General features: G+C 46.0%; 1 protein-coding gene across 1 annotated transcript; it reads right to left on the bottom strand.

Annotated features, from left to right (window-relative positions):
- Positions 1–1,386: 1,386 nt before the first annotated feature.
- LOC135545549 (gamma-aminobutyric acid receptor subunit pi-like) lies at positions 1,387–11,108 on the bottom strand. The gene is given in 10 exon segments (XM_064973219.1): positions 1,387–1,970; positions 1,973–2,167; positions 2,370–2,563; positions 2,907–3,059; positions 3,639–3,776; positions 4,214–4,296; positions 9,919–10,136; positions 10,229–10,296; positions 10,727–10,842; positions 11,023–11,108. Coding segments are annotated over 10 exon segments (1,350 nt in total). The 5' UTR covers positions 11,079–11,108; the 3' UTR covers positions 1,387–1,841.
- Between the last annotated feature and the right edge of the window lie 213 nt (positions 11,109–11,321).

Raw genomic sequence — 11,321 nt, forward strand, 5'->3', positions numbered from 1 at the left:
TGGCAGCATCATGCTGTGGGGATGGTTTTCAGCGGCAGGGACTGGGAGACTAGTCTGGATCGAGGAAAGATGAACAGAGCAAAGTCCAGAGAGATACTTGATGAAAACCTGCTCCAGAGCGCTCAGGACCTCAGACTGTGTCGAAGGTTCACCTTCCAACAGGACAACAACCCTAAGCACAGAGCCAAGACAATGCAGGAGTGGTTTTCCGGGACAAGTCTCTGAATGTCCTTGAGTGGCCCAGCCAGAGCCCCGGACTTTATAACCTGATCGAACATCTCTGGAGAGACCTGAAAATAGCTGTGCAGCAATGCTCCCATCCAACCTGACAGAGCTTGAGAGGATCTGCAGAGAAGGATGGGGAGAAACTCCCCAAATACTTGTGTGCCAAGCTTGTAGCGTCATACCTAAGATGACTCGAGGCTGTAATCTTTGCCAAAGGTGTTTCGACAACGTAAGACTGAGTGAAGGTCTGAATTCTCATGTACATTTGATATTTCAGTTTTTTTTTTTTATACATTTGCTAATATTCCGAAAATCTGTTTTTGCTTTGTCATTATGGGATATTGTGTGTCGATTGATGAGAAGAAAAATTAACTATTTCATCCATTTTAGAATAAGGCTGTAATGTAACAAAATGTAATATTTCAAGGGATCTGAATACTTTCTGAATTAACTATACATGGAACCCAAAAGGGTTTTACCAGGAACCAAAAGGTTCTACCTTAAACCAATAAGGGTTCTTCAATGGGTCCTCCTATGTAGACAACTTAAGAACCATTTAAAGTTCTAGCTAGCACCTTTTTTTCTAAGAGTGTAGTGCACCATTTTTGACCAGGGTCCTTCTCTATAGGTGTTGGTCAAAGTAGTGCACTACATAGGGAAAGGGGGGCCATTTTGGACACAGTCCCTATACAGTGCACTACTGGGGTTTGGTCAAAAGTAGTGCATCTCATAGGAAATAGGGGGCCATTCGGATCAGATCAGATTATGAGATGTGAACTATTCAGATTAGATCAAGAGATGTATGCTATTCAGATCAGATGAAGAGATGTGTGCTACTCAGATCGGATCAGATCAAGAGATGCATGCTACTCAGATCAAATCAAGAGATGCGTGCTACTCAGATCAGATGAAGAGATGTGTGCTACTCAGATCAGAGATGTGTACTGCTCAGATCAGATCGGATGATGGGATGTGTGCTACTCAGATCAGATGAAGAGATGTGTGCTACTCAGATCAGATGAAGAGATGTGTGCTACTCAGATCAGATCAGATGAAGAGTGTGCTACTCAGATCAGATCAGATGAAGAGATGTACTACTCAGATCAGATCAGATGAAGGATGTGTGCTACTCAGATCAGATGAAGAGATGTGTGCTACTCAGATCAGATGAAGAGATGTGTGCTACTCAGATCAGATCAGATGAAGAGATGTGTACTACTCAGATCAGATCAGATGATGGGATGTGTGCTACTCAGATCAGATGAAGAGATGTGTGCTACTCAGATCAGATGAAGAAATGTGTACTGGTCAGATCATATCAGATGATTTGATGTGTGCTACTCAGATCAGATGAAGAGATGTGTGCTACTCAGATCAGATGATGGGATGTGTGCTAGTCAGATCAGATGAAGAGATGTGTGCTACTCAGATCAGATCAGATGAAGAGATGTGTGCTACTCAGATCAGATCAGATGAAGAGATGTGTGCTACCCAGATCAGATCAGAGATGTGTACTGGTCAGATCATATCAGATGATGGGATGTGTGCTACCCAGATCAGATCAGAGATGTGTGCTACTCAGATCAGATCAGATGATGGGATGTGTGCTACTCAGATCAGATGAAGAGATAGTAGAGCCAGTAGAAGACATTAACTGCCAGGAAGGTGAGGGGGAACATGGTGCGAGCATGGCGGTCGATGTTGTGAGGGTTCTCTACGCTAAACACAGACAATGCACGCCGCGCCGCATTTCTTCAACGGCGTCAGGCCACCATTTCTCCGGCTTCTTCTCTGTAGCCTCAGCCTCGCTGACACTCGTCCCCGATTGGTCAACAAGATCCTTTTGGGTGGAGCCTAGCTCCAGGACCTGATTTGGTTGGCTGGAGCTGACCACGGGCATGGTACCGTTTCCGCTGGAGTCATCAAACTCCTGAAGGAGCTCCTGAGGAGTAGAGAGACATTTTGTGGGGGGGGGGGGGTCTCATCTCAGAAATATGGTAGACAAGTACACATATAAACATACACACTCTGCATTGTTGGGGATGGACCCGTCACTGTTAGTCTGCACCTGTTGTTTACCAAGCTTGTGACAAATAGCATTTGATTTCATTTGACACACACACACTTTTCTCTATTTGACCCACCCTGTGTATGTCTCCTACGGTTTGGTGCTGCACGGTACAGAAGTGGGCGCAGGCGTACTCCAGCAGCGCCCCAAAGATGAAGGTGAAACAGATGCCCAGGTACACGTCTATGGCCTTGATGGAACAGTTGGCGTTGGGGAGAGAGGTACGGGCACCCATCATGAGAGTAGTCATCGTCAGTACTGTGGTCACACCTGGAGAATCATTATAATGACAGTCATCGTCAGCACTGTGGTCACACCTGGAGAATCATTATAATGACAGTTATCGTCAGCACTGTGGTCACACCTGGAGAATCATTATAATGACAGTCATCGTCAGCACTGTGGTCACACCTGGAGAATCATTATAATGACAGTCATCGTCAGCACTGTGGTCACACCTGGAGAATCATTATAATGACAGTCATCGTCAGTTGTAATACACCTACATGGATTGGTGGATGGATGAGGAATGGAACTTGCTTGTACTCTATACTCAAATGAATGAATGAATATGTAAGTGACAGGGTTAATACACACACGCAGTGTGACTGACCGATGCAGGTGCGTGCAGGGACAGATGATTGGCTGATCCAGAAGGAGACCCAGGAGAGCACCACCAACAGAGTAGAAGGGGCATATGTCTCCAGGATAAAGAACAACACGTTCCTGCGCAGAGCAAAGTGGAGCACCAGCTTCGGGTACTGCCCTATATACATACATACATACATACATACATACATACATACATACATACATACATACATACATACATACATACATACATACATACATACAAACACATACATGCATACATGCATACATACAAACACATACATACATACATACATACATACATACATACATACATACATACATACATACATACATACAAACACATACATGCATACATGCATACATACAAACACATACATACATACATACATACATACATACATACATACATACATACATACATACATACATACATACATACACATACATACATACGTACACATACATACATACATACATACATACATACATACATACATACATACATACATACATACATACATACATACACAACACACACACACACACACACACACGCTCCTAGGTTATCTGACTCTATAGTGTCGTACAGAGGTAGACCAGTAGATTGTAAGGTAAGTTATGTTTACTCGTGTGCACACACAGATACATGCACACACACACACACACACACACACACACACACACACACATACACAGAGATACACACACACACAAGCACATACACAGGTACCTGTCTCATAGACAGCCTCAGAAATAGATGTGTAGTAACTCTCAACACTGTACTGGGCAAGGCGCAGTGTGTCCAGACCCTTCACTGAGTCGTGCCCTCTAGTCCAGTAGAATATTACATCCTGTAGGTTGTAGCCCCCTGAAACACACACAATCACACACTTATCCTCCATGGATGTGTTTAACTATACTAGCACCAGAAGTCTCCACAAGACTAGTAAACAAACAAACATTTGACCAAATGGTGACATTTTGTTAGTCCCCACGAGGTCAAAAGCAATTTTTCAGGGAGTGTAGGGTTAAATTTAACACTAAGGTAAGATTTAGTGTTCAAACTATGTTGAAGGTTAGGGTTAAGGTTAAGGTTAGGGTAAGAGTACAGGTTAGGGTAAGAGTACAGGTTAGGGTTAGGGGTTAAGGTTAAGGTTAGGGTAAGAGTACAGGTTAGGGATAGGGAAAATAGGATTTTTGAATGGGACTGAATTGTGTGTCCCCACAAGGTTAGCTGTACAAGACTGTGTCTATGTGTGTGTGTGTGCGTGCGTGCGTGTGTGTGTGTGTGTGGGGGCTACTCACAGCTCTCCAGCTGCAGGGTGCACACCTGTCTGTCCATTGGGTACTTGGTCAGGTCCATGTTGCAGGCGATGGTCGCTGTTATTCTGTGATGGGGAGGATGAGGAGATGGGGGTGGAGAGAGAGAGAAATGGAGTGAGATATAGAGAGTGATAGATGCAAAGGTGGTGTGTAGACAGCTGGGCTGTGGACAACCTGTTGATAGACAGCTGGACTGTGGACAACCTGTTGATAGACAGCTGGACTGTGGACAACCTGTTGATAGACAGCTGGGCAATGGACAACCTGTTGATAGACAGCTGGGCTATGGACAACCTGTTGATAGACAGCTGGGCTGTGGACAACCTGTTGATAGACAGCTGGTCTGTGGACAACCTGTTGATAGACAGCTGGGCTATGGACAACCTGTTGATAGACAGCTGGGCTGTGGACAACCTGTTGATAGACAGCTGGGCTATGGACAACCTGTTGATAGACAGCTGGGCTATGGACAACCTGTTGACAGACAGTTGGGCTGTGGACAACCTGTTGATAGACAGTTGGGCTGTGGACAACCTGTTGATAGACAGTTGGGCTGTGGACAACCTGTTGATAGACAGCTGGGCTGTGGACAACCTGTTAATAGACAACTGGGCTGTGGACAACCTGTTGATAGACAGCTGGGCAATGGACAACCTGTTGACAGACATTTGGGCTGTGGACAACCTGTTGATGTATCTTACGGTCATCCAGTTGGAAAGGGAATAGTTTTTGCAGAGAGGGTTAGATGCACAGAAATGGAGTCTACTCTTCGGGAGTATGAAATGGGTATGTATGTTTATTGTTATGCCAGAGCCAATGTGGTCTGTTCAGAGTCGGCGAGGCTTGTTGATGGAGCTGACCTCTACACATAGACATTGGCTGTGGGGCACCTTCAGCTCTATGGAGGTGAGGGTCCAACCTGGGCTACTGAGTTCCAGTGTAAAGACAAGACTCTTATCTTACACTGTCACACCTCAGCCAGAGAAGAACACACCCGTTTCCCTGGTAACGCTGCTGGACTGACCTGCTCACAGCCTGATGATGTGAGGCTGGTCGCTGTGGAGGTACACTGGAGATGTACAACAGGATTTGATGGTGGAGGATTGTGAGACCTCTTCAGTGGGAAATGAAGCATTCAGCTGTAGGATGTAGACAACTGTACCGTCCGTGGCTCTGCTGTTTCAATAGTAGAGTCCTCTGGTTACAAAGGGTCTGGGATGTAGCTAACTACCGTGGCACTGAGCCTGTGTGACACTGAGCCTGTGTGAAAGGGAGTATTATGATGACAGTGTTATACAACATCTCTCTGTTAACATAGCCTGCTCAGATCTTCTGTTCCAGCCTAATATCTCCCTGAATGTCTCAACGGGAGGGGTCTCCAGGGGCCAGAGGTGTTCAGAGTCCACAGCTTCACCACCACCTGCTCCACTCAGCCACTGTACCCAGGAGGCTCTTTCCTCCTCACATTCACCGGCTCCAACAGAACCCAGACCTAGCCAGCTGTCAATCACTCTGCTGCCTTCTTCTTCCTTAATGTAGATTTCCACCGACGGAAATAGAGCTGTGTTCCTGAGTTAACCTCCTCGGAGACTGAGCTCCTCTCCCTCACTGTGACAGGTAACTGACCCAGACTTGTTTACTTTGTTTACTACAGACTGGTTGTAGTGCTGCTGATATTGGTGACGACCACCAGGCGCTGTACTTCAACACCACCAGGGCCCTCTATCTGTACTGCAACACCACCAGGGCCCTCTATCTGTACTTCAACACCACCAGGGCCCTCTATCTGTACTTCAACACCACCAGGGCCCTCTATCTGTACTTCAACACCTCCAGGGCCCTCTATCTGTACTTCAACACCACCAGGGCCCTCTATCTTCAACACCACCAGGGCCCTCTATCTGTACTTCAACACCACCAGGGCCCTCTATCTGTACTTCAACACCCACCAGGGCTTCAACACCACCAGGGCCCTCTATCTGTACTGCAACACCTCAGGGCCCTCTATCACCACCAGGGCCCTCTATCTGTACTTCACCACCACAGGGCCCTCTATCTGTACTTCAACACCACCAGGGCCTATCTGTACTTCACCCCAGGGCCCACCACCAGGGCCCTCTATCTGTACTTCAACACCACCAGGGCCCTCTATCTGTACTTCAACACCTCCAGGGCCCTCTATTTGTACCTCACTACCACAGCCCTCTATCTGTACATCAACACCACCAGGGCCCTCTATCTGACCTTCAACACCACCAGGGCCCTCTATCTGTACTTCAACACCACCACGGCCCCTTCTATCTGTACTTCAACCCCACCAGGGCCCTCCAACCCCACCAGGGCCCTCCTCTATCTGTACTTCAACACCCCCAGGGCTCCTGAACTTCAACACCAGCACCACAGCTTCAACACCACCAGGGCCCTATCTGTACTTCAACCCCTCCAGGGCCCTCTATTGTACTTCAACACCACCAGGGCCCTCTATCTGTACTTCAACACCACCAGGGCCCTCTATCTGTACTTCAACACCACCACAGCCCTCTATCTGTACTTCAACCCCACCAGGGCCCTCTATCTGTACTTCAACACCCCCAGGGCCCTCTATCTGTACTTCAACACCACCAGGGCCCCCTCAACACCCCCAGGGCCCTATCTGTACTTCAACACCAGGGCCCTCTATCAGGGCCCTCTATCTGTACTTCAACACCCCCAGGGCCCTCTATCTGTACTTCAACACCACCAGGGCCCTCTATCTGTACTTCAACAACTATCTGTACTTCAACACCACCAGGGCCCTCTATCTGTACTTCAACACCTCCAGGGCCCTCTATCTGTACTTCAACACCTCCAGGGCCCTCTATCACCTTCAACACCACCAGAAGGAAGAGAGAGAGGGAGTACTTCAACACCTCCAGGGAGAGTGTGGAGATGGAGTCCCTGTAGGCGCGAGCTGAGGCCGGGCCTAGAGAATAAGAGGAGAGGAGGAAAAGGGAGTGGGAGAGTGTGGAGATGTTGTCCCTGCAGGGGTGAGCTGAGGCCGGGCCATTAGGAGAGGAGAGGAGAGAGGAGAGGAGAGGAGAGGAGAGGAGAGGAGAGGAGAGGAGAGGAGAGAGAGGGAGAGGAGGAGAGGAGAGGGAGAGGAGAGGAGAGGGAGGAGAGGAGAGGAGAGGAGAGGAGAGAGAGAGGAGAGGTTTCCTAGAATGCTTTGATGTTGATTTTCATTATCAAATAGTTTAAACCAAATGTTGGTTCAAACCAGGTTTGTCATTTGAGATTGTTTCTTGTTGTTTTGTTACTTTTTCAATTGTATCTATTCATTTATAGTTTTCAATGTACATTATTGTTTAGTTAGGACACATGTTAAATATTAATGTTTGTTTTTATCATTATCCTGTAGGTTTTTTCATTAGTTCAACTCAAATTCAATGACAAAAAGGGCAGGGTTTAAATGTCTGTTTTATGGCTACACTTCATTATGTCTTACTACGTTTTAGATGTGGTTACCTTACAGGGGAAGAGGAAAGAGGAGGGGAGAGTGTGGAGATGTTGTCCCTGCAGGGGTGAGCTGAGGCTGGGCCAGTATACCATGCATATCCCGTACTGGTGAAGATGAACAATCTTTACAAGATACTTTTAATCATTGTGTTTAGTTGGGTACTGTGTATCACAGGCGGCTGGTGGCACTTTAATTGGTGAAGATGGGCTCATAGTAATGGCTAGAATGGAATGGTATCAAACACATTTCCTTTGTATTTCATACTATTCCATTCATATACATCTCTACAGCCTAACAACTGGACTGACCGCCTGCTCTGATTCTCAACATCTTAGCACACATGCACTCCCTCATACACACACACACACACACACACACACACACACACACACACACACACACACACACACACACACACACACACACACACACACACACACACACACACATTCATGCTACACACACATCACAACTGCTGTTACCAAACTCCTATTATACTGCTCACTTTATACACTTGCCCCCCACCCCCCTTCCCTAATACATGTGTCAAATGTATAAGTCTATTGTACTAACATTTACTTTATGTTCATATTCTTATATTTGACTATTTATTGCTGTTGTTGCATCGTCTAGAAGGAACCTGCAAGTAGGCATTTTGTTGGACAATGTGTATCCCGTACATATGTGTCACGTTCTGACCTTTATTTCCTTTGTTTTGTATTCATTATTTAGTATGGTCAGGGTGTGAGTTGGGGTGGGCAGTCTATGTTTGATTTTCTATAATTTGGGGGTTTCTATGTTTCAGCCTAGTATGGTTCTCAATCAGAGGAAGGTGTCATTAGTTGTATCTGATTAAGAATCATACTTAGGTGGCCTGGGTTGCACTGTTTGTTTGTGGGTGATTGTCTATGTTAGTTGCTTGTGTCAGCACAGTCCTTACGATAACTTCACGGTCTTTATTTGTTTATTGTTTTTTATTCAGTGTTCAGTTCTTTCTATAATTAAACATTCATCATGAACACATACCAAGCCGCATTTTGGTCCTCCTTCTCGCCTCTCCTCTTCAGATGAAGAGGAGGAAGATCGTGACAATATGACTAATAACACTTGAAACTAGAAGATTTGAGCTTTTACACCTTTTATCATCTGTTGGTTTTTAAACTGCTTTATCTATAAAAAAAATCAAATAAAAACAGCATTTTCATGAAGAACTCTCCTGTCTTTTCAAGAGGTTTGACTGACTTGGTAAAGAAGTGGAACTCGATAAGTAAGTTATAAGACACAAGCAGTTCATTTAGCTTGATGTATTCATGACATATCCTAGTGTGATTCATCAGTTTCATAACGCTCTATGACTACATTGACAAATGTTTATAAGGCCATTTAACACATAACACACGTAATAACAACAATTTCATCTTAATTTCAGTAGTAAGCTGGTGCATGTCTGGTCAGTAGTAATATAATAATGATTTCATCATAGTAACAGTGTTGGTAATGATTGGTCAGTAACGTGTATAGTAGACTAAAGCATCGTGAACGGTTCATGTTTGGTCAGTAGTAATATAATTAAGCAATAACCCATGAGGGGGTGTGGTATATGGCCAATATACCACAGCTAAGGGCTGTTCTCAGGACACGGCTAAGGGCTGTTCTCAGGACACGGCTAAGGGCTGTTCTCAGGACACGGCTAAGGGCTGTTCTCAGGACACGGCTAAGGGCTGTTCTCAGGACACGGCTAAGGGCTGTTCTCAGGACACGGCTAAGGGCTGTTCTCAGGACACAGCTAAGGGCTGTTCTCAGGACACAGCTAAGGGCTGTTCTCAGGACACAGTACTTAGTCGTGGTTTATTGGCCATATACCACAAACCCCAAGGTGCTTTATTGATATTATAAACTGGTTACCAACGTAATTAGAGGAGTAAAAATAAATGTTTAGTCATAGCCGTGGTATACGGTCTGATATACCACGGCTGTCAGCCAATCAGCATTCAGGGCTCGAACCACCCAGTTTATAATAATATAATAATGCATGCCAGTAAGCTGACGCTTTTATCCAAAGCGAATCACAGTCAGGCATACATGTTTTACGTACGGGTGGCCCCAGAAGGATTCCGAACCACAACCCTTGGCATTGCAAGCGCCATGCTCCAGTGACTGAGCCACAAGTACACCGGACACTAGTACGTACCGTAGAGCATAGAGAACGGTCCCGTTGCTGAAGATCCGTATGAGACGGTTCTCCACGGTGACGTCATGCAGGAAGGAGCGTTTGGAGTCTGGAATGAAGGTGTCTGGGATCCAGAGGAGGGAGACTAGTCGTCCATCCACACTCACACTCTCATTCCCTGGGAACACCAGTCGGGAGTCCCTCCAACGCTGACGCAGGAAGATAGTGGCTGTGTAGTCCTGAGGACCAGGTGAGTGATGTACACATTAAAACAGACATTCATGCAAGCAGACCCAAACACACACACACACACACACAGGTTCAACATTACCATATTGATTTCTGAGATGGCATCAATGCTGGCGATATCCAGACTCATCCCAATCTCAACAGGGCCCTCTGGAGAGGGAGAGGGAAGAGATACTGTTATATATATATATGTGTGTGTGTGTGTGTGTGTGTGTGTGTGTGTGTGTGTGTGTGTGTGTGTGTGTGTGTGTGTGTGTGTGTGTGTGTGTGTGTGTGTGTGTGTGTGTGTGTGTGTGTGTGTGTGTGTGTGAACTCTCGTCACCATTGAAGTAGGGCCAGATGTAGTGGTTATATCCCTTCATTAGTTTGTGAGTGAGTGGTGAGTGAGTGAGTGGTGGTGGTGGTGAGTGGTGGTGAGTGGTGGTGGTGAGTGAGTGGTGGTGGTGGTGGTGGTGAGTGAGTGAGTGAGTGAGTGGTGAGTGAGTGGTGAGAGAGAGAGAGAGAGAGAGAGAGAGAGAAAGTAAGAGAGAGAAAGTAGAAAGAGAGAGAGAGAGAGTGTGTGTGTGTTAACTCTCCTCACCATTGAAGTTGGGCCTCATGTACCGGTTATATCCCTTCATTAGTTTCTGGATGGTGGGATGCAGTTGGGAGCCATTAGAGTCCTCCCAGTGGTGACTCTCAGGAAGCATACATCTACTGTAGGAGAGAGAGAGAAGAGGTGGAGGTGAGAAGAGAAGAAGAGAGGTGTGGAATATGAGCTAGCCACCTGTAAGGTCAGTAACTGTGACATTAATACCAATATGAGAACCACTGTGTATTCAAATCCTTCCATATAATCTCCTGATTCTCCCTGACCCATGACCCCTAACTTCTCACCTCTGAGTTAGGACCATGCCCAGGGTCAGGAAGGTCAAAGGGTGGGTAGGTATCATGATCAGGCTGTCAAAGGTCACCAAAGGTCAGCGGCTGTGGACGGAGATAGAGATAACAGAGCTGAGAAATAGGAAGTGAATGAGTCTACTGGTTTTCTTGCTAAATATACAGACAACATGTTGATTATTACTCACCGAGGGGCATGTTCTTTAGAATTGGGCAATGCTACCAGTTTCAGACCATTTTCTTCCTTTTAGTGCCTGGTGTTGTTATAGCCCTGGTCCTTAAAGGAAAGGTTTTGC

This window comes from Oncorhynchus masou, chromosome 9 (assembly GCF_036934945.1).
Source record: "Oncorhynchus masou masou isolate Uvic2021 chromosome 9, UVic_Omas_1.1, whole genome shotgun sequence".
Lineage (NCBI taxonomy): Eukaryota > Metazoa > Chordata > Actinopteri > Salmoniformes > Salmonidae > Oncorhynchus > Oncorhynchus masou.